The 24,948-nt window shown below is 52.9% G+C and overlaps 9 protein-coding genes across 9 annotated transcripts, besides 2 other annotated features; 3 read left to right on the top strand and 6 right to left on the bottom strand.

The window, feature by feature from the left end:
* Positions 1–402: 402 nt before the first annotated feature.
* On the top strand, positions 403–2,102 carry BO66DRAFT_434948 (uncharacterized protein; the record flags this gene model as incomplete). The annotated part of the gene is made up of 2 exons (XM_025650812.1): positions 403–1,313; positions 1,376–2,102. The coding sequence occupies 2 exons, from the start codon at positions 403–405 to the stop codon at positions 2,100–2,102; spliced, it is 1,638 nt and encodes a 545-aa protein (XP_025507780.1).
* Positions 2,103–2,449: 347 nt separating this feature from the next.
* BO66DRAFT_434949 (uncharacterized protein) lies at positions 2,450–3,093 on the bottom strand (the record flags this gene model as incomplete). Its single annotated transcript, XM_025650813.1, has 2 exons — positions 2,450–2,868; positions 2,937–3,093. The coding sequence occupies 2 exons, from the start codon at positions 3,091–3,093 to the stop codon at positions 2,450–2,452; spliced, it is 576 nt and encodes a 191-aa protein (XP_025507781.1).
* Positions 3,094–4,270: 1,177 nt separating this feature from the next.
* Positions 4,271–4,343: a sequence feature (Protein overlapping with rRNA (BO66DRAFT_313793, RAH73959.1) was converted to a misc_feature.).
* Positions 4,344–4,370: 27 nt separating this feature from the next.
* Positions 4,371–4,666: a sequence feature (Protein overlapping with rRNA (BO66DRAFT_313793, RAH73959.1) was converted to a misc_feature.).
* A 2,215-nt stretch (positions 4,667–6,881) lies between these two features.
* Positions 6,882–8,192, bottom strand: BO66DRAFT_177117 (RTA1 domain-containing protein). The gene is made up of 2 exons (XM_025642345.1): positions 8,038–8,192; positions 6,882–7,922 (listed from the first exon to the last, which is right to left on the bottom strand). The coding sequence occupies exons 1-2, from the start codon at positions 8,063–8,065 to the stop codon at positions 7,033–7,035; spliced, it is 918 nt and encodes a 305-aa protein (XP_025507783.1). The 5' UTR covers positions 8,066–8,192; the 3' UTR covers positions 6,882–7,032.
* A 1,183-nt stretch (positions 8,193–9,375) lies between these two features.
* On the bottom strand, positions 9,376–11,377 carry BO66DRAFT_314284 (multicopper like protein; the record flags this gene model as incomplete). Its single annotated transcript, XM_025643427.1, has 5 exons — positions 9,376–9,668; positions 9,761–10,116; positions 10,210–10,433; positions 10,489–10,977; positions 11,039–11,377. The coding sequence occupies 5 exons, from the start codon at positions 11,375–11,377 to the stop codon at positions 9,376–9,378; spliced, it is 1,701 nt and encodes a 566-aa protein (XP_025507784.1).
* A 1,612-nt stretch (positions 11,378–12,989) lies between these two features.
* BO66DRAFT_366265 (arylamine N-acetyltransferase family protein) lies at positions 12,990–14,480 on the bottom strand. Its single transcript, XM_025645247.1, has 2 exons — positions 13,767–14,480; positions 12,990–13,687 (listed from the first exon to the last, which is right to left on the bottom strand). The coding sequence occupies exons 1-2, from the start codon at positions 14,135–14,137 to the stop codon at positions 13,117–13,119; spliced, it is 942 nt and encodes a 313-aa protein (XP_025507785.1). The 5' UTR covers positions 14,138–14,480; the 3' UTR covers positions 12,990–13,116.
* Positions 14,481–15,507: 1,027 nt separating this feature from the next.
* BO66DRAFT_398352 (uncharacterized protein) lies at positions 15,508–16,605 on the bottom strand (the record flags this gene model as incomplete). Its single annotated transcript, XM_025648637.1, has 4 exons — positions 15,508–15,688; positions 15,785–16,130; positions 16,192–16,333; positions 16,450–16,605. The coding sequence occupies 4 exons, from the start codon at positions 16,603–16,605 to the stop codon at positions 15,508–15,510; spliced, it is 825 nt and encodes a 274-aa protein (XP_025507786.1).
* A 173-nt stretch (positions 16,606–16,778) lies between these two features.
* BO66DRAFT_341767 (uncharacterized protein) lies at positions 16,779–17,713 on the bottom strand. The gene has a single exon (XM_025644441.1). It carries the CDS (start codon positions 17,528–17,530, stop codon positions 16,892–16,894), a length of 639 nt encoding a protein of 212 aa, XP_025507787.1. The 5' UTR covers positions 17,531–17,713; the 3' UTR covers positions 16,779–16,891.
* A 2,528-nt stretch (positions 17,714–20,241) lies between these two features.
* On the top strand, positions 20,242–22,713 carry BO66DRAFT_314395 (multicopper oxidase; the record flags this gene model as incomplete). Its single annotated transcript, XM_025643433.1, has 8 exons — positions 20,242–20,568; positions 20,621–20,726; positions 20,786–20,809; positions 20,868–21,270; positions 21,332–21,525; positions 21,603–21,841; positions 21,917–22,207; positions 22,327–22,713. The coding sequence occupies 8 exons, from the start codon at positions 20,242–20,244 to the stop codon at positions 22,711–22,713; spliced, it is 1,971 nt and encodes a 656-aa protein (XP_025507788.1).
* Positions 22,714–23,378: 665 nt separating this feature from the next.
* BO66DRAFT_314334 (aminotransferase-like domain-containing protein) lies at positions 23,379–24,789 on the top strand (the record flags this gene model as incomplete). The annotated part of the gene is made up of 2 exons (XM_025643429.1): positions 23,379–24,235; positions 24,327–24,789. 2 exons carry the CDS (start codon positions 23,379–23,381, stop codon positions 24,787–24,789), a joined length of 1,320 nt encoding a protein of 439 aa, XP_025507789.1.
* Positions 24,790–24,948: the final 159 nt, after the last annotated feature.

Here is a 24,948-nt window from a genome sequence, read left to right on the forward strand (position 1 = left end):
TGTCTTGGTTCTCCTTTTTCTCTCATTCTTAGCGCCGCTCCATTCACACCGACCAGTGTTGCTAGTAATCCCCGGCTCATCCTTCCTCTTGTCGGTCATAGCCCTTTGTGAGGGATATTCGCTTGGAATTCTGGCCAGGTAAGTGATAAGTTTGTTTGGGGAGACGGGAAAGAAAACACATCCTCAGTAGCAAAGAAAAAGCAGCCTAGTACCCTATGACACTCAGCACCAGAGGCATTTGAGATGCTCCCCGGACTATAAATCTCAGGCGCTGCTGGAATGACAGCAGGTCACTGTTGCGTCCTTGGAGTGATTGCGTGACGCCAAATCCTTGCTCTTGCTAACCTCGCTAGTGCAATTAGAACCGGTTCCATATCAGCCTTCCTCCAAGAGATCAGAACCATGCAGGCTAGCCTGCGAGGATGCGGAAGCGATGAAGAAAAGGTTCTTCGTCAGCTCCACATGAAAAGGCGTCCCGAAGCCGCGGGATTCAGACCACCGAAACAATACTCTCAAGAGCCATTCGGGACCAGCTTGATCACAGCCATCCGCAATACATTCAAGCTCTGTCTTGAGCAAGATCACCTCATGCGCGAGACGTGGGCGGTGGTCAGGATGTCGGATTTCAACCTCTGGGTTGATGGATGGGGCGCTGCAGCCGCAAGGGAGGAATTGCTTGATGCTAGGCTTCAGGCCCTGCCAGAATCGGATCAAAAGTGTCTAGAGGATAATCTTCACCAGCTCAAGGATGCTCTTAGTCAAGGGCTCTTCGTGGAGAGAAGCGAAAAATCAATGAGGAAGGTCGATTTCCTCGTCTCCCAGTTGGCCAAGGACGCCGTGGCCATCAGACGGAGAGAAGCACAACCACGGATCCAAAAAGCAGATCAGACCTTCGACCCTCGGAGACAGCAGTCACTGCGGGATTACTTCAAGTGCATGATGCTTCTTCTTCGGCCGACCGACAGTGCTGTTTCTGAACCTGAATCCCCACCGACTGTGCCCACGGATTGGGTGTGTGTCATACCGAACGATAATGTGATCAAGCTCAAGATGACACCGCTTCAGGAGCGCCTCATAGAAGCCAACCTCAGGCGCCGTTATCGATTTCTTCGAGCCCAGCGCGAGCCGGACAAATCGGCCAGCTCAACGACTCCGGGGCCAGAATCAACAGCTGGACTCCCAGATAGCATCGCGGCTGATTCTCAAAAGGCGGGTCAGTATCCGAGCCCCCCCAAAGCAGAGGGTGATTTCAAATGTCCTTGTTGCTGCCAACCTTTGCCCGACATTGTGGCTAAGGACACCGAAAAATGGAGGTAAGAATCCGTGTGATATTTATCGCTTCGCTACGCAGATCACTGATTGCTCTATCACACAGACAACATCTTTTGAAAGATATCCAACCGTTCACCTGTATCGCAAAAGGCTGCCCGACTCCAGGTGTTCTGTACAGCACGCGAAGCGACTGGGATCGCCATGTGGAGATGGACCATCGCCGCAACCGATGGATCTGTCCCATCTGCCGCGACATGGGCACCGCAACCGACAACGTGGAGATCTTGCTCGCCCACATGTGGCAGCGTCACCCAGACGCAATTCCCCCGGAGGATGCCGTCCATGTTATTCATGCGGGCGAGATCCCATCGTACGGACTCACGTGTTGTCCTCTCCCTCTCTGCAAAGAGACTGGATCCCTTGACAGCTCCGAACTGGTCAACCACGTCCTGCGACACACCCATGACTTTGCCTTACAGGCACTCCCGTGGCCCCAGCAGACGCAGGATCATGCCCCAGCCCCAGGCCCTCGACCCGGCACATATAACACGAGACTGCTGACAGATCCGGACTACGTCCTGTCGTGGTTGAACGACGTCAGTGAGCAAGGTCCTTCACCTTCCACCCCCCCGGCACTGGACCTCAGGACCTGGGACGAGACTGCCGAGGAACCTGCGCAAGAGTCCAGCGGCGCCCGGGACTACTTCGACCGGAATCCGTACTTTGCAGACGACTCCAGCAGTAGACCCTTTCCTGCGCCCTTGTCCAAGCGCAGCGAACACATATCAGATGGCGAGGAGGCGATTGACCACCAGGTTGAGGGCTGTTAGCCGTCCAGGAACCACCACACGTCAGACCACAGAGCTCATCAGCGATCTACCTCACGGACGGACGCGATGCCTCAAGGTCTAGATTTCGGGACTATTCACTACGTTACAATTCACGTTCAATGTCAGAATGCCAGTTGTTTCCTTCCCATGTTGTATCCTTTATGCTTTTCCACGTTTCCCAATCTCCATGCGCACAGATAATCTAATCTACTCATTTTTGTTCTCGTCAGATAGTCGACCCCCGGAGAGGTAAACACTCCTTAAGTGGCAGACGATGGTAGATAGATCCTTCCGGTTCTCCTCCTACGACGGAATGTCATCTCCACCACAGTAAGTACCCGACGCCCCTATCCAACCCACCCCTTCTTCAACAGGCTCCGAATGACCACCAACCGGCCCACGCGGTCAAAGCCTATGCTGCCTAGGATCTCGAACGTCGAGACCTCAGCCTGCAAGACCCTGGCTAACCAGCCCCGAACCTCCACTGCGAGGAGCGAACCGACCCTGCAGCTGACGATGAGGGCGCGGGCGATGATCTGGGTCACCTCGCCCAAGGAGGCGGCCTGGCATTGCACAGCCTGGAAGTCGCGTGGGCCGCCGTTCGTGGAGGAGTGCTGGTGGTGGTGGTTGGTCGATGATGATGGGACGCGGTGGAAGAAGCCGAACAGGGGCCGCTGCATCCATGCGGGTTTATCCACCCCGCGTGCCAACATGGCCTTGGGGGTATTGATGTCAAAGATCGTCTGGTAGTCAGCCAGCGTCAGAGCTTGGAGACAGCGCCGGCACTGTCATGACGACCACGCCGTCATCGCCATCACTGGCAGCCTCGAGCACAGGACGACAAGGACGGCAGCAGTAGAATCCCAGCAGGGCGAGGAAACTTGCCTGCGTGATCGGGGGCCATGGATCCGCCGTCCAGCAGCCGGTCGCGGATGGCCTGGTGCTGGGCCAGGAAGCCGTCGTCGACCATGGCCCCCAGGTCGAGGCTCATGGCGGCCCACTGCCAGCATCGCGCCGGGCATGGTCGACTCATTCCGCAATTTGGATGACACCAGCGAGCGCCGCAAGTAGGCAATCCTCCAAGCGCTGCGCGCGGAGCTGGCGACACAGCGGTCTCTACAAAAGAGTTGAGCACGGTCATCCTTTTTCATTTCGCACAAGAGGGGAGGGAGTTAGGGCTCGCTTACGCAGCAGCAATCTCTCCCGACGAGTGTCCCTTGACGACATTGCACGGGACATCAAAGGTACGAAGCAGGTTCACCAACGCGACTTGGACTACAGTGCAAAGAACCGAGCTAATGCGAGCGTTGTCCGTTGTCCATCCGAGTCGTCTCTTTTGGCTTTGCCAGTCCCTCTACCCGATGAAACCATTATTGAGCGGCGCTCTTCCAGACCACGGGGAAAGGGGAGTGCTCACCAAGAACAGTCCAGTCGCTGCTGAGAGAGCACAGATACTTCTCCGCCTCCTCCAACCGGCAACGGAAGATAGAGTACGCTGAAGATCAGTGCCCGTTTGCGCCCACTGCGTGCCCTGACCGGTGAACACCGCCGGCGGCACCATCGTCCCCAACTCATGCAGCGCACATCCGAGGGCACGACCGCACACGGTTGCCAGAGGAGCTGACTGAAAAAGAAATGAGGAGATACTGCCGCTAGCTATTAATGCATATGTGTCAGCTAGAAAGTCAACGAATTAGCAGAGGATGATATGCGAGTTGAGGCTGCCGCTCAAGGCGCAGTTCGGTCGCATTCACGTCCCTGACACTATTCACTACAGTACTGGTCAAAATGCCACAGTTGCCATTCTTGTCATCTTGGTGCTTCATTGTTAGTCCAATTATTTCAAATTTTCCTCGTTAGGTGATAGACTCTAGAACATAGATATTCCTGAGTGGGATGTCCCAGCCCCCTTTGTTTTAATCGTATCCCATGCATACCTTGCAAGATCTTAGAGAACCCGTGTCCGAGGGTCCAGGATCTATCTGCGAATCAATTCCTGTCTATCTAGAGTAGTGTAGATAGCGCGTACAGTAGCTGGCCAAGATGCATGGGATCGGGCTTCCACCCTTGCTTTCTCTTCTGTTCGCGTGTGTTCTGAGGACACTTGGTTCAGAATACTATCAGATTCAGCGAGCAAACTATATCCGCCCTGAAAGCTCGGATAACCAGCACATACGACCACAGGGTGTGGAAAACAGGGCTTCCCGTCCGCTCAGCCGTACTTAAGCCACACGCCGGGAGGTTAGTAGTTGGGTGGGTGACCACCAGCGAATCCCTTCTGTTGTATGTTTTTTGCAAGCCCACAGTCATATTGCTCTTCATACCCTCCTTGCCTTCGATCAATGACAGCGGAGAACCACAATATCGCCCACGCCCACTTCCTCTGTCAAGCCAACAACGCTCGTAGCAACGGTGTGACGGCCGTTGTGCGAACACCGGGCCCTCGGAGGTCTACCTCACACCAGAAACTGCCCAAGGGCCACCAAGCTCTGGACTCGCAACTGTGCTTCCCAGTAGAGTTACGGAAACAAGGACAAGAAAAGGCTAAACAGCCAGAGCCGTGAGTCGTGAAATCATATCCCGGTGCAGAAACTCTGTAAGACCTCGGTAGGATTTCAGTTCGCTCGGAGTCTTTGCGCATAGCCAATGCGAGCGAGATGCCTCCTCGTGCGGGTCGAAACATCAGACTAGGTCTGGATTACATCCTGGTGAAGTCGAGGACCCGCGCTAGAAATACACGACTAATCATCTCTCGGCACATGCTCGTGCTCTGAATCCAAAACCACCAAGGGAGCGTAGCAGCACTTCCCCTTCCTCTAACCAGCATTGCTCTGTTTCTCTCAAGAATAAGGATTCAAGTATCTCACTCAACGTTCAACGCCAAGGAGTGAAGCTGGCGATGATCATGACGTTCAAATCCACCCTCCTCATCTCCCTGACGGTCCTATCCTCGAGCGCTCTCACCCTTCCCAACTCCGTCACCCCGCTTCAGCAGACGCTGCTCGACCAGGACCCTCCTCCCTGTGGCGTATCATCCCCCGAGACGCAGATGCAGCAGCAGGATACCACCGCAGTCCACGACAGCCGCCTCGGAATCCACTACGGCCAATGCTACAACCTCATCCACCCGGATCTCGGGCCGATCGTGGACAGCACGTGGGGCGCCTGGGCGCAGCCGTGGCAACTGCTGACCTTCAAGGAAGGCAGCATGGCACGGCGGTTCCAGGTGTGTCGCAACACGGACTGCGAGTCCGGCGGGCCCGTGAGGGAGGACGAGGGGTTCTATCTCCGGGATCTGAGCGGCTCGCCGAAGTCGCAGCGCCATCCCGCCTTCCTGGCCTTTTTGGATCTCGGGGCGCAGAGCCAGCTCTGGCCCTACGCCAACGACAACCTGGGCCGGCTGGCGGTCTTCAAGGGCGCGCCGGCGGGGAACGCCGTCAGGCTCCGCCTGAAGGAGAGCGCCCACGGATTCAACGGGCTGCATGTCAACTCGAATGGCTGGCCCGGGCATAGCTATGTTTTCACCGATCGGCAGCACAGTGGCCTGACCTTGGGGTTTAAACCTGCTTCCTGCTGAAGGCAAAGCCAGACAGCTGAGCATCCATTTGGGGTGAGGAGTGGTGCATCATCACGTCGCAGTCATCGCCGGTGCAGTCAGTCCGCACAGAAAACGGGGAGACAGATCTAAGCAGTCCGCGCACGGCCAATGAGTGATGTTGGGGAGTGATTTTTGCAGCAAAAGCTATCTTGCCCTAGCTGGACTGAAAGAACGTCTATTGTAGGATGCAGTGCACAAGCACGAGGTGTTATTATGAACAACCTTATCAATGAGTGGTGTGCAGTAATCAAAGATAACAGGTAGCATTTACGGGCGATATCGATAGTATAAAAGTGAAATTCAGTACCATTTGCTGTTCTATCAATGAAAGTAGCATCACCTACCAGCAGTCATCACACCACACAAGAGAATTCTGTTTCTTGCACCAAGGTTCTGGTCAGGCTGTTCCATTGTTCAAAATGTGACTCTGTATGGCCATTCTATAGAGGAGGACTAGTTAAAAGATGCACCTTCTTCTTGGTCAGCTCGTAGTTGATGCCTGAAGTACTACCTTTCTAGGTTTAGTGACTCTGCCGATGCCTGAAAAACTACTATATATAGTAGGCGGTCGTTTTAAGACGCTCGGACCAGCCGGGAACGGGGTGCATTTTTTTGTCTAGGCACTGTAACAGGTTCTCACTTCCCCCTCCTCTCGCCGCGTAATCTGCTTTCGCCCAAAGCTTGCTGAATCCTTGCGAGTGGCGAAAATCCAAAGATCCAGTTCAGCTCTCGCTCTCGCTCCAGCTTTTACGGAAGTGGATCCTATCCTCGGGACATGAATTGGTTCTTTTTAGTGGAGTCATAACTCAATGGCGTCTCCAGTATAGGTGCGTTGGGGTTCTGATTAGGTAGTATATACTGCTAAAGACGTATTTTGGGGATCAGTGAACATACATCGCATTAGACACATACACTCTAGCCGTCAGGGCAGGGAAGCCTTGAGCGAAGGGGGAGCACAACGAGCTCTTTCCTAACGGCTTGCCACGTCTCACCATCGATGCATCAATCAAAGTAGATATGTTTGGCTTGAGTACGCTGTACCATGCCATTGGAGGCACTTGACTCCACCGCCAACGTCCCGTGATGGTCTAGTGGCGTGTTGGCATGATACTCTATGTACTGTAATCGTCTGTCAAAGGAGTCTGGTCTTCATTCTATTCTTATCAACGAGTACTGCACCAGGTATACAGCCCTCGCTATCCTGCAGGTCCTCGAACACGATTTAATAGGCATGAATCTCAAGGCTTCATCATCCGATTGCTGAAGAAGACTCAAACAACCGTGATATGTTCAACCAACCCTTTGCCCCGACAAATGCACGAACACGAAACATCAAACCCCATAAGACCTCACCCTCAACGACCCCGCCGTGCCCCCAATCCTGGCCCCGACACACCTGCCCGGATGCCAGACGGCAAACAACAAGACCACGGCGGCGATAGGCGCGAACTCCAAGCAAGCAAAGTAGACCTCATGGGTCGCCAGCGTGGCGCCCAGCCCCTGCGCCGTCTCCGCCAACCGGAAGATGGTGCGCAGATACACCAGCAGCGTGGCCAGCCCAAACATCCCACAGAACACGCCATACCGGGGCAACGGCCCCTCCCCCTTCCGCGCGGCCGTCCAAATCAGCCCCCTCGCGCGGACCAGAAACCCCGCCGCCACGGCAATGAACACCGTCATCGCGAAGACCTGGTACGCCAGCCCGCCCAGCAGGATATGGTTGGCGACGGAGGGGTCCTGGCGCCGCGACTCGCGCACGCCGACCAGCACGGCACCGGCGATCTGCACGACGGTCGAGACGACGTCGGAGGCGATGAAGAACCACAGGATCACCCGCGGCGGGAGGAGGGCGTGCTGCCGGCCGAGGAGCCGGATCAGCCCGGACAGGATGGTGTAGATCCCCGCCGCCAGGAACACGGGCGCCGTGACGATGAAGAAGTAGTTGAGCACGAAGTAGATCAGGTTGTACGGGTCCTGGCGCGCGGACAGCGCCCGCGCGATGTACCCGACGATCTCGAAGACCAGCCCCACCGAGAAGGGGAGCCACCACCAGCTGCGGTGGCGGATCGTCTGCACGGTGTGCGCGACCAGATGCACGAAGAACCAGGTCGCCGCGAAGGCGGCGAGCGCGAGCGAGGGCGTGTAGCCGTAGATGATGATCGAGGTGTCATTGGGGCCGTTGGGGTTGGGGAAGTTGGGGTCGATGTAGCCGAAGGATCGCGCTTTTTGGGACTCTTAGTTAGGGTTTGGGAAAAAAAAAAAAAAAAAAAAAAAAAAAAAAAAAAAAAAAAAAAAAAAAAAAAAAAAAAAAAAAAAAAAAAAAGGGAGGTACAGTACCTGTGATATGCGGGTGAGAGCGCGCCATGGGTAATCAGCTGGGGGGCGGTATTCGCCTGCGTTCAGTCACTTTGCATGTTCGCGATAAGGGGGCCGGTGAGGGTTGTTATAAGGTGTTTGGGCGGGACTACCGCCAAGCGATCTACTCGTCTCGTGGAGAGACGTGTTCGTGGAGTGTCCTGGTGGGTGGGTATAAATGGCTGCAACAGAATTGGTCATGCCAATGCGCGCCCAGGACCTCGCTTAGACCGGTCCTGGCTTGGCCTGCGTACACGTGCGAATCCAGGTCCAGATCGTCCGCAGCTCACCTGGCTCGATTCCATCGGCAAAGCAACGAAGAGCCAAAGGCTCTCTCGGCTCTTTCAAGGTTCTCGCCCAAAGCTCAGCTCCGCAATCTGTGGGTCTTTATGTTGGCCCTGCGGCTCATCCTCATACAATGTACGGAGTATGTACTCTTAGGGTTGTCCCCATGCGGGGAACGTCAACTGGTCAACAGGTCGCACGAGCCTCAAAAAGCCCTTCCTCCTTCTCTGATGAGCGGACCAGAACATACAGATTATGACAATAAATATCCCCAACATATACATGAGTCCCTGAATCTCCCCCTCTTCTGCTGCCCGCGACATGCGAAAGGGGAGCGGTACGTCATCGAGCGAAGCCAATTCCAAGGTTAGCCAAGCCTGCCAAAACCTGGCTTTCCGAGCGATCGAACAATCCATGCGAAATCCCGATCTCCGCCTGCGCCACCCTCGCTAATCGGAACCAGCGGGGGTTGTTCGGTCCAGAATATCAGTAGAAAGTTGTCCTGTTGATTGTGATTTGTCATTTGTTGTGTTTGACACGTTCAAAACGGACTTTGCTACATTGGCTGTTTTTCCTCGATCGAATCTACCGTGGTCGATTGGCATTCGCAACTCTATATACTTAGAGCATGGGAGTATATTCTCGGCAGTATGTACACCAAGCACTATCAACACGGACGGTTCATACAAACAAGACTGTACTGGACTGCTTCAGCTGGGTGTGGGCGTTTATGTACGAAGCTTTGCAACACCGGGCACACGCTCATCTATTATATACCAAATGATCCCCCGTCAACAGCTCAAGCAGAGACAGCTTCAGCTCCCGTAGCTCCCGCGCGCAGAGGCGCGTACCTTGTCTCTCGTGCAGCGCACACACACCGCCGCACTTCACGCCAGGCAACAACCCCCGTGGCTATCATCATGACCACCAAGAAACCGAGGTAAGCACCCGCCCTGTTTCTGTGATTAGTCCACGGCTTTTGTTTCGATCTGCCTCTGCCGTATCTACCGGAGGGAAGATACGAGATGGCTGGACTCACCGATTCCAATTACTGTCAACAGCAGCAGCGCTTTCGTGACCGTCCGCCGTGTGGGAACCCGCTCCATCGCCCTCAACCTCCGCTGGCGCGGAAGAAGGGACCGCATCATCGACCTCGACACCCGGTCCCGACAGCAAGGTCTGCCCAGGCGCGCAGGCAGCGAGATGGTCTGCCGGGATACGAGTGGAGAGCCGCAACCGTTCCTGGAGGGCCAGCGGGGCTTCGACGAGGGTGAGCACGAGACCCGAGTACGCGTGCCATTCCATGTGGCAGTGGAAGATCCAGACGCCTATTACCAGCCAAAACCACCAAATGAGCTTTTTTTTCTCTTTATTTTTTTCCCCGGGCAAATCAAAGCGGAGCAAGAAGAGCACTACTGACCAGGATTGTTCGATCGGAACCGAAGCACCAAATTCCCCCCGGGATGGACAATGGCCGTGTCGCGCCGGATGGGAACCCTGGGAAAATCCGCCTCGGTCGCTCCGGTGTCCGCGAAACTGCCATTGCCGGCCTCGGAGCGGTAGACCACCTGGAAGTTATGACCGTGCAGGTGGAACGGGTGGCGGCTCATGTGGCCGTTGTTGACTATCAGCTCCACGGTCTGGTTCTCGGCGAGGATGAAGGTGTTGGTGGATTGGTTGTAGGTCGCGGCATCGGTGGAGAGAGCCCCAGCTTCGAGGGCGTGGTATAAGGCCGGGTAGTCGGGCGGGGTGTAGGCAATGTCGTTGAATGTCCAGCTGTTCATGGGGGTTTGGAGGTTGGATAAGTTGGTTTCGTGTGTGGGTTGAGAGCGCTAGGGCGGAGGGCGGAGGGGAGGAGAGGGAACATACTGGCTTTTTCCATCCCCAAGTCGAGCCGTTCCCATATTCAGAGTGATGCTTTGATCTGGTGAGGTGAAGAGTGGTTCCGAATCATACGGTTCCAGCGTAATGTCGTCAATTGCTTGGGAGATGTCGATGTCTGCGGATGGCTCGTCGAGTGGCAGGCGCTGATCGTAGACTAACCACCCGGTAACGGTGACTTGAGGTCGCGAGTGGGCCATCATAATCAAGGTCTTGCAGAAGAAGTTTAGCAACGGACCCCGCATCTACTGTCCACGTGGGGCATACCTTGTCCATAGTCACGGTAATAGCGTAATTGCGACTGGCATTGTCCTTGCCCTCGATCAGAACCCCGTATCGCTGACCCGCAGCGATATAGATGGTCTGTGCTTGTGCGCGCTTCGTGTAGACACCATCCACTTCCACAATCGTCATCTCGTGGTCTTCGATTGAGACATATTGTCCCATGAAGCCACCGACATTCGCAATCCGAACAAGGTATTTCTCGTTTGGTCGAACCGGGATCTGGAGGTTCTGAGTGTCGTTAATCAAGTTCGAGTCCGGTGTAGGATCATGCAGCATAGACTGATGGAGATAGTGTGGCATCATCTCCGGCATCTGCTCGTGATACCAATCCGAGATCGATAATACAATCTCCTCATTGTACTCATCATGGTATGGGGAGACCGCATCATGCACGATCAAGAGACCACGGAGCCCATCTGGGTACTGTGACTCGGCATGGGCATGGTACCAGTACGTTCCTGGCTGGTTGACCTGTTGATTTTACTTAGACGACTGTTTGTTCGCGCCAATGAATACGGAAGCTCGCTCTAACCTGAAACCTATATTGGAAATTGGAACCCGGTTGAATGGCGCACTGGGAGACTTGGGCAGTCCCATCCATGTGCGGGATGCCCTCCATGAAGATGCCGTGAAAGTGTAGAGCCGTGGACTGATTGCCCAGCGAGTTGAGCACATTCACAACTATAGTGTCCCCTAGGTCGGCCTGGATCTGCGGCAGCGGCCAGGCGTGATTGATGCCGATTGTTGGTCGTACTCTGGCACCATCCGGGTTGGCGAGGACCCAGGTAACGTTGAACTCATATTCGACTGTTTTGGAGAGAACAGTAGTGACGATTGTCAGTAGGCCGAGAAGGCGTGCCGGAGACAGCATAGCCTGTTGCATCAGAAGTGGCAATCAGGAGTTCCTTCTTCGCAAAGATGAACTCGCGAACATAAATGCGTGGAGTTGATAGCGATGAATGCCGGCCTGGAAGGTGAAGGGTAAGCATTTAGTATTAACTGCTCTCTGGGGGATCATGCAATCTGTTATCGGCCCCATTCTTTATCCGGACATAAAATTATGCCTTCAGACACAGCCAGACCGGCAACAAACGGCTGTACTCCCGAGGCCTGTGGTCCCGAGGTCCTGCATCCTATCACCGAAGTATGGCATAACGAATGAATAAATCATTCACCCTATGTTAGGGTTGACGTTGAATGGAAGGTTGCAAGATGTCCTCAACTCGGCACGTGATCTTCTGCCTAACCAACAATGCTGATTCAGCAAAGGATAATGATCCCGTGACCACAAATTATTCAAGCAAATGAGGACAAGGAACATCTGCACATGACTGTGAGCTTACCTCTTGCCCAAAAGAAAGTCTTGAGCAAAGGGAGCGGGTATGACATCTGTCAGAATTGAATCATCAAATCTGAATGGGAATACACCGTCCGCGAGAGTTGATTCCTGGCTGAGCGGGTTTGACATCCCCCATAGCGCATCCCAATCTCAATCAAGCCGGTACCTTGGCCCCCAGAAAGCGTCCCACGAGAATCATCATGGTGGCGTTGTAGGCATCTTGAGGCTCACCCGAGCATTCCCCGTCTTGTGAGCAATTGTCATATAGAGAAGTAAAGGAAGGTTTGCGGTTTGCAAAAGACATGGAAAACCCTTACAGAGAACCGAATACCACCAGTTTGGCCGGGAACCAAGCATGGTATCCGTGTTAAGGTGTACGGTAGCTTGCAGGTGTCCATCAGTTCGTGCGCAAGGCGGAGCCAGATATGTGAGCACTCGCCAAGCATCGCTTCGGAGAGAATCGAATAATCAAGTGAAAGAAGAAAGATAAGTTACTTTAGGGCTTCCAGTCTCACGATGTGGTCTTATAGCGGAAATTCACCTGGGCGAGCCCCATCAAATTTCATGTTACGGCGGCGGCACGGAGTATACGCGTTGAGGATCTTCAATCGTCTCCTGCTGGCAAGATTTCATAGTGTATATCCGCGCTTCCGAGCCAAGCCTTGAGTGTCCATTTCTCTCTCTATACCTCTTGTTGATTCAGTGATAAGCTTTTGTGCAGGGTCGGAGATGGCCCTCAAGAGTGATGCCGTCATTCAAGGGTCAATCAATCCTTGGGTTTGAGGGTCATGTGGAGCCCGACCGTCTGTCAGACTCTGAGCAATCACCTGGCTTCTCAGTCGACTAGAAAATCTCCCACAATGATAATGTGAGGTGCAGTCCAGCACTGGGCATACTTGGGTATCTTGACTGACTAATAATTTGTTGTGTTTGCTGTACTCGATTACTGTGGGCTTTGCGGACCGCCCTCCGATTCGTTGGTCATCTTATTTGAAGTTATCTATACTACTACCTTACGAGTAGTTACTAACCTACCTTGAAGGTATAACTCAGTTACTGCCGGGTAAGACTACGTAGATAGTATGGAACTACATGAAACAACCTCGAAATATTCTCAGCACGTACTCGTGAATTTCGTTGTATGGTTATTTCCAGATGGAAAAAGCTGATGATGTTGCCAGTGGCACTCCGCACCACTGAACTACGGAAGACCATTCACGCAAATGCACCCTACCCCACCCCATTCCTATTCAGTCTCATCAAGAACCAGATCAATCCGCACCACCAGGGATTATTGCGGAGTTTCTCCCGAGCATCGCCTGCTGCTGCTCCTGCGCCAAGACAACGCCGAACCGCTCGCGTAACACCTCGACTCTTTCCGCCTCGGTCACGCACGTCTGGACCAGCACGGACTTACCCCCCGTGTTGACCTTGACCTTATCCTGGTCCAGAACCACCTTCCCGTAGATGTGACCGTCGCGGGCGAGGAATCGAATGGCCAAGACGCGCGTGGTGAGAAAGCTGCCCGGAAACTGGCTGGTGTAGAAGTTCATGACCTCGAGGTCGCGCGGGTGGAACTCGAGGTCGGAGAAGGCATAGCACGGTCGCCAGGCCCGATCGGCGCCGTTGCGGATCTGATACGTCCAGAGCTTCTGGTCCGGTCGACTGGAGAGGCCCGGGACGGACTCATACGACAAGCGCAGCTCCTGGATGCCCAGGTTGGGAAGCGTCACGCCTGTCACTGCCAAGGGCACGGGAACGATGGGGCCATCGCCGCCGTAGCCCACGTCCACCAGGTACTGGGCTTGGTCGTCGAGAGTGACGATGTTCACTGCGTGTTCCCTATTGGTCGGGATGATCAGTCAAATGGACACTTCATCCGAGAGAAAGAGGGCGGCGGGGACTCGGGGGCATGAATTACCATCCTGACCACCCTGGTGCGGAAGTGGTTGCGTCTCGGTGGAGACGAGCGCCGGTGAGATGCACCTGGAACCCTAAGAAGCGCAGCACATGACAGAGAAAGAGGTTGTGCTCCATGCAGTAGCCCCCGCGTTCCGCTACGATGAACTTATGGTAGATGTCGGTGACGTCCAACGAGATCCTCGGCGCTTTGCTATAATGCAGCTCCAGGTTCTCAAATGGGATTCGTGATAGGTGATGGGCTTGGATGATGGAGAGGGTTTCGAGGTCTGGTTGGGCGTTTCGCATTAGAAGATCCCGCATAGGCAATCCAATATGAGCGAAGTATTGCTCGACCTGCTCAGGGTTAAGCGCCGAGCTCGAATCCATCATTCCAAAGACAGTTCGTGTAGCAGCAGACTGGAGTCGGGGAGAGTATTTTCGCGCTAGATGCTTGATAGAATACCTAGTTACCCCCCTTTATACTCTTTTTTCTTACAGACATGGCTTTCGAAGCCTTGGGCTCATTTGCTTACTTTGTGATTAGCTTATTCTTCTTTAAGCAGGGCCATCCGAAGACCCCTGACCAAACTTGTTGACCCTTGTGGCCACTCTCATGACCTTGGGCCATTATAGGGCTGAGAAACCCCACTCGGGACGATATGATCCACAGAGTAATGAATTTTTTGTGGGCCAACACACGCCAAGACAGCATCGTAGATTTACACAAGTATCATATAATGATTATATAACGCACAAGTGATGAGGAAACGTCTGGACCCTGCCTGGTGGAGTCTGTGACTCATTGCCATTGCTTACAACGTGCTTATTCATCCTATCCGGTTAACTAGTTATCAGTATTCCTTGATTATTAGTCAGAAAGTCGACTCTGTATGTACTCAGTATTGCCACTTGCCATGATCATTGGGTTAATGAGTGGCTAGTAGCTCATAAATGTGGCCTACTAACTTCGGTTTCCATGTTACAGAAGTACCCAGACATTAACCTCTAAGCCGCAAATGTGTTAACATGCTTAAATTTCTTTAGATTGCTCTTTCACAAGAACGCAGTTGAAGCATGATGCAGGCGATCGACCTGGTGGCAAAAAACGAAAAAAGAAAAAAAGGGAAAGAAAAGGAAAACGACAATCGGATCATACCGAGCTTACCCTCGGACATGAATGAATTGCCATCGGCCTATTTCCCCCTTGGACAACAACTACCACGCGGGATGCTGTTGCCTTCTGATCACAACACCAATTTTTAGTTTGTATCCAAGACAAAGACGCACGCTCTCTCTTGTCCCATTTCTTATGGTTTAGCAACTTCCTGTTCCTCGAATAGTATTTCAAGGGCCATACACCCATAGAGCTGTTCGAATGACTAGTCTACATGAGAAACGAAGATTTTTTGTTCAGGCTGATTGTTCTATCCATCAACACTATCATCAGGTTGTTATTTACATTTTCAAGTCCGTCCACATTGTAAGAACTACTGCGAGGCTTCTTCGCCAAGAGCACAGAGTTTCAAATCCCGCACGGGGATCCTAATGTCTTATTCCGAAAAGCATACTGGCTCCGAGTGCCATAAAACCAAGAATCGATCTTTATCGACCAGTCTATTCCTTGACCACGGCATGCTTCCTGATATTCCGAATTCTTGATCCGTAGATGTAGAACAGGTAGGAGACGAGCGCCAGGACAGCACCGATAGCACCGAGGGTTATCAGGGAATATTGGACGCCATATCGCTCGTAGATGATACTTAGATGATACTGCCGGCGATCATGACGCCTCCCGAGACCAGATACCGGGTAGATGCCATGAAGCCCAAGGCGGAGGCAGAGAACACGCCATACGAGTCAATCACGTAGAGGTAGGCGCTGGTCAAGATGGTGGTCATCCCGAAACCAACCAGAGAGGATGCAATAAGTGAGGACCAGATGCTAACAGAAGACTAACTTGTCGGTGTTAGGTGAGTCAAGGGTCATTGTAGGGAGTATTGTTGAATACAAGGAAACAGGACAAGTGGGCGTTCTTACATAGCTAGTCCACCCCATCCAGAAGAGGCCCACGGAGACAGCGGGGGCGCCACCCAACATCGCATTCTACAAGGGAGGATTCGACCTGTCTGCTCATACTTCTTGCATGTCCAGGAGTAGACAACGGGGACGATCAGATACACTAACACCGTGCTGACGAACATCGCTCTCCAGCCAGCGAGAAAGCGAAACACGAGGTGGCTGGCCACGGTCGGTGCAAGGGCAGCTGCCATGATGAACAGTGGATATAAGGCCAGGGTGACAATGTATACCACATTGCGTCCGAAGGTCTCCGAAAAGGGGCCGGAGAGCAAGGATCCAAACGGGAGGCCTATCATGAACAAGCCTGGTGTATAGAGTTAAAGATCAAGGTGTCAGTCCACGGGTAATGGAATAAGGCCACTTACCGGCGGCCAGGGATCCCACAGCCTCTCGAACCTGTAATTGCGCCGTGTAATACTTCAACCCCAAGCATCGATAGCCGATGCTGCCGTTAAATATATGCCGATCAAGGAGACAGAGGCATTCAGGACCACCTTCATTGTGTAGCTAGAGTTGGCAGGGTTCAAATCGGCATCAAAATCGGACCATTGCACTCCTATGATCGCATCCTCGCTGGAGCCCTTTGGGGTAGAAGGCGTGCGAACAGAATTTTGGCAACTAACCAACTCGCAAATGTAAGCCGTCTTGGTCCCCGTCCAGTCAGAATGAGGTCTCTCACCTGTCGCCGTGCTCACCATAGCAGTTGCATCCTTTTCACATATCCCAAGCTCACGCGCGATTGCACTCTGGATTTTCCTCCACTGGATATATGCCTCCATAGTCAGTCGGTCTCTTTTTCTCTTTCCGAACTTATCCTGGAGACTCGAGTGAATGTTTTCTGTCAAGTTTGTAAGACAGTCCGTTTGAAGCTCAAACCCGAGGTTCTATGAGGCAAGGTCGGACAAGATTTGATCCATTTATACTTGCACCTGCTATCAATTGAACATCGGAGCTGAGATTGAAACTAAAAGGATTTCCAATTACACATTGCTGCGGAACCTGACGGGATTTTTTAAAAATCAAAAGATCTGGATGCGAACCTGCGGCGAAATTGACCAAGTGACTTCACGGGCCTGTGTCGAATTGTCGTAAAAACCAAGGACTTCCCAAGATTGCTTTCGCAAGCTTATCTCGCTTCCTATCGTCACGTGCTCCCAAACGGCTGTATATTTCATCTGCTATATCCTCCAGTGCGTTGTGCGATCTGAGTCCAGGGAAGAATTCGCTCGGAATTGTTGTTGAAGCTTCATAAAAAGGCCATGCGAAGACTACATTGCGAGCAGGACCCCCACCCTCGAAGACAGCGAGAACCCGATAATCGTCAGCCACAATGCCGCCTTCAACAAGGTATTCCTCGCCATACAGGCCTGGATCACGATATGCAAGCCTGGTTGCAACCTCCTTCGCACTGAATACACGTGTCATATGTTCCGCCCACACGGCAATCACCACGATGTTCTCTTCCCGTTCATTTTCCAACTGTTTCTGTCGCTGAAGGGCTCGCTTCCAAGTGCCGAAAGATAGAAATCGTGTGGTAACCCTTCTCCAGGAGTGATGATCATCAAACTCTTGCCATGATGGTGGGCCTTCGTAGTTCGTTCTCCGTGCGCACACGTAGCCTTCTATGTAGCTGCTGTTTCTCCAGCACTCGGCGCGAAAGAGAACCAATGGTTTGGAGTTTTCTGATAATGGCTGAACAGCCATGATGGTTTGCAAGTCACGACGATATCCAACTGCAAAAAAGTATGAGAGATAGTGAGCAGTATGTTGGTGGTGGTTGTATTGCTGGCCACAGAAGAAGGGGTGGAGCCTTGCCTATTGTAAGAAACTGTTTGATGACTGGCACCAACTGCGGGGTATGCTAACAAGAGCAATCTGCGCATTAATAACTTATATATCTAGCTATACTTAATTAAATTGATCCTAAGCATACAGTGTTGGTTATTGGCGCATTTCATATGCAGAAAAGCGGGGTTATGACCACAGTGGTCTGACGTAATTCGCCAGAAGTACGGAAGACCATTGCGGCCACTCGGCAGGAGCGAACGATGCCATCATGATGCCATGTGAAGGAATTAAAGTTACATATGAATCTAGACACCCCAATAGAAAAACAATAGTAGACGACAATGCCTATGAAGAGCCCTATAACAAAGCCTTCAGCTTTTCAAAACTGAAATCGATTCTAACGCAAGAAGAGGCTTTATCATACGCTTATGGAAATACATCGAGGGAGAAGGGGGAGAGGTTTATGGATACTTATCAGGACTCAAAAAGAAGGGTGTTCACCGACACCTCTTGGCCTCATATTTACTGTGTACTCTGAATTTATAGAAAGGGGCTACCTCTTGTTCGGCGGTCACTGCGGTGAGAACACTACTACTTAGTAGGAGAGTTTCTATTTGATGAGTGGCTGCAATGGGCATTCGTACGCAGGTTAGTAGTAGCCGCCATCCTGCAAAAGCAAATTGGTTCCTATTTTTAGCATTTTTCTTGACATTCTACTATTAACAGAATCACGTCATTTCCTACTCCCAAAGACCTTTGTAAATGATTGGCTGTGGAGTAATTTATGCCATCTTCAAAATAGTTAGGTCGATTGGTGATTTTGTATACTCTTATTAGGTTTGATAATCCGCACAACCCGAAATGTCATCCAAATATAATTTGTATCTAAGTTAATACATCCATACATTTATTTTACATGTACTTGGGTCTTCACTACTTTACTCCAACATCAATACGAAGGCTCTAGTCGGAGCCCCGTAGCCACAACGGTGCTAATCATACTGGCGATGCTACCCTGCTTGCGTGGGAAATTGCTTCGGAAGATACTTATCAAAGGACCTGGAGAGGTGCCTAGGGGGGCTTCGCTGTCCAGCTTCCTTGGTGCCTGCCCTTGGTAAGAAAATTGTGTTTGCAGGATGGCGGCTGCTATCCGCTGTACACAAGTGATATCAACCATCGGAACCAATCACCGCCGAATGGCTACACCATGCTATGAACAATGCTTTTCATTGCGCAAAATAGACCACCAAGAAGATGAATATGGTCTGGCAACAAGTATGAGTCTAAAACAAGGAGTTCGGTTGTTGCAAGGACTCCCTCGGTAGCAGTACAAAATCCTCGATTGTGTCCTGAATACGGAACCTGACTAACTGTTATCTTGTATGTAGAGGTCACTTGAGTGAAGCCACTATGACCATTTTGTAATTACAACCCAGATAATCTGCGTCATTGTGAACTGTATCTCGATACGTGGTATCATTCGTATCAGAAACAAACAATCCATGTCAGTCCTGGACCCTCCATGGCCAAAGATAAAGAGCATAGATTAGACTTCCAGGAAGAACAGGTTCCCAAGGATATCTCGGATCCGTCTGTGTCAGCACAGCATAGGGTGACGAAAACGTGGACAGCCACGGATCTTGGTGTTACCATGCTAATCGATGTAACGAGTGATCCCAATAGTAGTGCCGGGTTGTTGCTTTTTGCTGTCGTGTTAGGGTTACACGGGGCGTATGGGGCGTGCCGGGCCTGGTGAGCCGGGCAGTCGGGTTCCCAAGGGTCTTCGTAGCACACAGTGCACATCGTTTGTGCGATTTACATGTTCCTCAGATTCACCCTAGAAAGAATGTACTGTGTGTCAATAGATGATATAAGGTACATGTCTAGGTACCCTTTGGGAGCTGTGATTAGGTTCTTCTGAATCTAGTAGGTAGTTCGTGTTCCGCCGTCCCTTGCTCTAGGTTTGTGCCTAGGTGAAATAGGTTTTATAAGCGAAGAGGTCGCGGACAGGTCAATGCAGCGAACATACATATTCCTGCCTGTTGCCTATGTTGCTAAGATCCATACGAGCTCAGATGATTGATAGGATTGCCCTGCATGGATTGTCACCGGATTCTGCTTTGAGCGGAGCCCCGGTCCAGCCCCCAACACTCTCCGCCAGATTGTGATAGGGCCTGAATGCTTACTATTACGCTCTTTTCTGAAATAGAATCAAAGATATCAGTCCGATGATTGTTTCCGTTGCGATGCCGTCGATGATGTTGATTACGGGAAAGCGAAACCAGTCTCAATGCCATACAAAATGTCTAGAGGGATTTCATTCGGTGCCTCTATCCGAAAAGCAGACTGTTGCAAGAACACAATCTTAGAATCAAGGTATCATTCCTGGAACAAACTTTCTTGGAGCTCTTGTGATGACAATGACTGCATCTGACTCACGTCACGATCTTCCGAGAAGGACTTTGGCAAGGATCCCATCGGGCGCATTATACGAGACCTCGGTTGGCCCTTCTGCTCAGACCTGGAAAGCCCGGACAGGCGCCTAATCCGGGATACATAAGAATAGATTGTCATGCTTTGGTGCAGGTGCAACGAGTCTCCCTCTCCAGCACTCATGTAATATCAACATGTTTTTACAAACCTACATCATCAACATCATAACATTTTTCGGCTTCCAGCCGAGCTTCCCTTTGTTCCGTGGACCATATGAACCAGAATCACCCCAAATCCCAATTGCACCAGGCACTCTATCATTTGTGCCTCCGGGCGCTGCTGAGAATGAGACTGCCCATGGCCCCTTCAAGTGCCATTATCCGGCTATGGCCGTCGAGTACACCTACGATCCCTCGCCTAACAATCGAGGTGTGTGGCTGAAACATCGGACCGATGCTTCTAAGGACTTTACCATCCACACGGACTATGAGGTTAGAGCTCCTATTGGGATTGAGCGCAAAGTAAGTATCTTCTGCCAGCTTCACAACGCAGTACGATGGTAAACAACCCTAGTACTTTCTCACTGTGGGCGAAGATACGAAGCGTCCTGTGAATTGGGATGGCATCGACTTTCCATATGCCAAGCTGTTTGACAAGAGTTTTCCGGGGCCTTGGATACGTGAGTCCCGATGGTTTCTTCGAGATTATCGGTGGAAGCTGACACTGATCTACGGACAGAGGCATGTTGGGGCGATGTAGTGAGTAAGTAACAAAGCCATCAAAGATATTCCCTTCACTTACTGAGCAAAATTGTCTCTAGACATCACTGTTAAGAACAATCTCTCGAAGAACGGGACTGCGATTCATATGCATGGCATTCGACAATTCGGATCTACCCTCATGGACGGCGTCCCTGGAATCACTCAATGCCCCATTGCGCCCGGGGACACCTTCAGCTACGTGTTCAACACGACCCAGTACGGGTCCACCTGGTATCACAGCCATTACAGTCTGCAGTACTCAGATGGCCTGCTGGGTCCGATGACGATTCATGGTCCCACGTCCGCCAACTTTGACAGCGCCCTGGATCCGATCCTCATTTCTGACCACAATTACCGCAGTGCATTTATGGACTACTACCAGGAGCAATTCGCGAATCCTGCCGCTGACCCGCCGCGTGTGCCTCCAAAACAGACCAGTATTCTAATCAATGGGAAGGGTATGTCACTTTCCTCCCTTGAGGCACAGATGAATAACATACTGACATGCCATTGGATCAGGGAGCTATGCCGGATCTTTCCCCAAGAACCGATATCACAAGAAGGTGAAGCCCGGAAAACGATACATCCTGCGGCTAATCAACGCATCCACGGATAGCACCTTCATTTTCAGTATCGATGGCCACAATCTGACGGTCATCGGGAACGACTTGGTTCCAGTTGAACCGTATACAACGAACCACATCTATATTGGGATCGGTAATGCTCACCCCCAGCATGCCCTTGCTAATGAGCTAGTGCATGCCTGGAGAGCCCGCACTAACCGATTCAAACAGGCCAGCGCTACCACGTTGTCCTCGAAACCCTAAGCATGAAGCACATCTCCAGATCCAAAGAGGGCTACTGGATCCGCACCGAGCCCGCGGAGGGATGCCACAACTTCGAGACCTTCCCGGACGACAGACAGGGCATCCTGTGGTACGGGGGTGACGAGGACGATAAACCCCCGGTACCGACTACAACAGCCTGGTCGTACAATTCCACCTGCAGCGACATGCTCGACCTGGTCCCCGTCGTCCCGTGGACCATCGAACCACCGGCTACCAGCCTCACCGCGGTCAAGTACCACAGCAACCATGCCCTCCTGGAGGCGTCGGTCACGATCGACACCTGGTTCCTGCCCGCGGAGGGCAGCGAGGCGGCTGCGACAGTCAACGTGTGGCAGTTCCTGAACGACACCGTCTTTGTGAACTACACCGAGCCCACCGTCAACCACCTCGACCCGCCCTACGACCCCAATGCCGTTATCTACCTGGCCGAGGAGCCGCCAGTGGGCTCTCCCCCGCAGACATCCACCTGGAACTATATGATCTTGATCGGGGGCAACCTGGACAATCCCAGCCCGGTCTCGGGAGGTCGTCTGGTACCTGTTGCTCATCCGGTAAGCTTCCCTTTCCCTGGCCTGTTAAACATCCCCACCGCCCTCTTCCAATCCCAACACATACTTGAAAAACTGATAGCCCACACCCTAACCCCACCCCTCCGCATCTCGGGATCCAGATCCACCTCCACGGCCACGACTTCGCCATCCTCCAATACTCCGAGTTCCCCTACGACGGCCCAGAGTCCCTCGATCTCTCCCTGGACAACCCCCGCCGGCGCGACGCCGTCCTCCTCCCCAGCAACGGGTTCATCGTCATCGCCTTCAAGACCGACAACCCGGGCGTCTGGACCCTGCACTGCCACATCGCGTGGCACGCGTCCGGCGGGCTCGCGCTGCAGGACCTGGAGCTGAAGGAGGTGCTGGCCGCGCAGATCGCGCAGGTCCCGACGACCTTCGCGAAGCGGCAGCTGGATCGGACGTGCGCGAATTGGGAGCGGTGGTATGCGGATCCGGCGAATCATTGGAATCCGAATGGGCGGTTTCAGGATGACTCGGGGATTTGATTCGAGGGGGGTGTTGTGAGGGAAGCGGATGGGGGGTAGGCTCTTAGTGGTGCAGGTAGTACGGAAGGTGTTAGCCTTCAATACATAGGTGTTGTAGTGGGGTTTGATACAAGACGGCATGCCACCTCCCGTCTGACAGAGTTGATGTTTTCCGAGGGGAGTAAGAGGAACCCCATAATTGTTCATCAGTAATAGCAGACTGCGTCCATCTATCAGACGTTGACTCTCCACGAACGGGGGGGATACACGGGTTGATGCCAAATCCGATCCTACAGCGAAGTTGGATATCCCTTCGGTCTCGCCATGATCGGATGGTGGTTGCCAAGCACACAACCACCTGATTGATGACGGTCGATTCCGCCAAGGACGATAGAAACTAAAACCCATTGACCGAGCACTTGTGAAGAATTGTCTGTTGCTAGCAACGCACTACTAGCAAGCTCCACTCAGCTCGATAGTCCCGGGTCCCCATCGAGGCACGACCGACATGATTGGTCCGATCGCATACACTGCCTATCCGGGCAGCGGAGATGAAGCCAAACTTAGGGCTAGCATCTCTTCACCCCATCCCCAACTTCCTTTCCACATCCTATATACATATATAAACAATCGATCCCCGTAAATATCCCCACCCCTCCCATCTAAGATGAGATACACAAAAGAAAATGCAACCCATCAATCTCCAGAAAGGCTCCCCGCACCCCTCCCTCCTCCCCGCCACCCAGCTCCGATCAGCCGCCACAACCGTCCTCTCCAACCCAAGGCTCTACATCCCCGCGCTCGACTACGGCGACGAAGCAGGCTACCGCCCTCTCCGAGCCAACATCGCCACATGGCTGACGGAGTTCTACGCGCCCGCGCGGCCCATCCCCACCGAGCGGATCTGCATCACGGGCGGCGCCTCCCAGAACCTCGCGTGCATCCTGCAGGTCTTCACGGACCCGCGCCATACGGTGGCGGTGTGGCTCCCCGAGCCCACGTATCACTTGGTGTTTACCATGTTCCGGGACGCAGGGCTGGGGGATCGGCTGCGGGCTGTGCCAGAGGATGGGGAGGGGATTCAGGCTGCGGAGCTTGAGCGGGGGATTGCAGATGCCCCGGGTTGTCATTCTTCACTTGGGTGTGCGGCGTGCGGGGATGGTGGGATGGCCAGAAGCGCAGGCGCAGACCAGACCCGCCCGGGCAAGAAATACAAGCATCTGATCTACTGCGTGCCGACCTACGCGAATCCCTCCGGTGCAACCATGTCCGTCCCCCGCCGCGAGGCCCTCGTGCGCTTGGCGCGACGACACGACGCGCTGGTCGTGTGCGACGACGTCTATGACTTCTTGCCTGTCACGCCTGCAGGTCAATCGCCTGCTCCGCGGCTTGTGGACATTGATCGCGCACTGGATGGTGGGGTCGGGTGTGATGGGTTCGGCAATGTGGTGAGCAACGGTTCATTCAGCAAGATCCTCGGCCCCGGGTGTCGGGTGGGTTGGGCGGAGGCTACCCCGAGGTTCGTGGTGGCGCTGGCGCAGTGGTATGTATCCTTTTCCCTGCTCTCCTCTTCTGTGTCAAGCATCGAGTTTGCCCGTTGCGGCCGTGAGCTAAATGCATTATTGTCCCCCTAGTGGATCCAATATCTCCGGCGGTGCACCGTCGCACCTGACGTCAACATACATTGATCAGATGTTTGAGAATGGAAGCTTTCACACTCATCTCAACGGGACCATCTTGCCCGCTGTGTCGAAGAGATACCGGATTCTGGCGAATGCGGTGCGGCAGAGGCTGGTTCCGCTGGGAGTGAGCTTTCAGCCGGATGAAGCGCGCGGGATGGCGACGGGTGGCTTCTTTCTGTGGCTTCGACTGCCTGCTGGGGTGAGTAGTGAGGATATTGACCGCGAAGCGACGAAGCAGGGGCTGGTCATTGGGAAAGGGGGGTTGTTTGCCGTACCGGGACGGAATGCGGGTGGCTCCCGGGAGCGCGTGGATGGTTTCGCCAGATTGTGCTTTATGTGGGAGGACGAGGATCGGTTCGTGGAGGGGGTTGGGAGGTTGGAGATGGTTCTGAGGGGGTTGCTTGCTTCTAGGTGAACTTACTGCACTGTCTCGACGCTCAGCTGTTTGAGGAATGCTCTGACGAGTTTTAACCCTCGATTTGCAAATGGAGAAACCGACTATCAGAAATGATTCATCCTGTTGTCATACACATCCACCTCAATAGCTACAGCTCCCAAGCATCCACCCCAGTAT

The sequence above is a fragment of the Aspergillus aculeatinus genome (assembly GCF_003184765.1).
Source record: "Aspergillus aculeatinus CBS 121060 unplaced genomic scaffold BO66scaffold_5, whole genome shotgun sequence".
Lineage (NCBI taxonomy): Eukaryota > Fungi > Ascomycota > Eurotiomycetes > Eurotiales > Aspergillaceae > Aspergillus > Aspergillus aculeatinus.

Coding starts and splice junctions, on each gene's coding strand:
- BO66DRAFT_341767 (XM_025644441.1), bottom strand. CDS start 17,530: ATGGCTGTTCAGCCATTATCAGAAAACTCCAAACCATTGGTTCTCTTT.
- BO66DRAFT_366265 (XM_025645247.1), bottom strand. CDS start 14,137: ATGATGGATTCGAGCTCGGCGCTTAACCCTGAGCAGGTCGAGCAATAC. Junction 13,688..13,766: donor GCACCAGGGTGGTCAGGATG/GTAATTCATGCC, acceptor CCCGACCAATAG/GGAACACGCAGTGAACATCG.
- BO66DRAFT_177117 (XM_025642345.1), bottom strand. CDS start 8,065: ATGGCGCGCTCTCACCCGCATATCACAG. Junction 7,923..8,037: donor CTCTCACCCGCATATCACAG/GTACTGTACCTC, acceptor AGTCCCAAAAAG/CGCGATCCTTCGGCTACATC.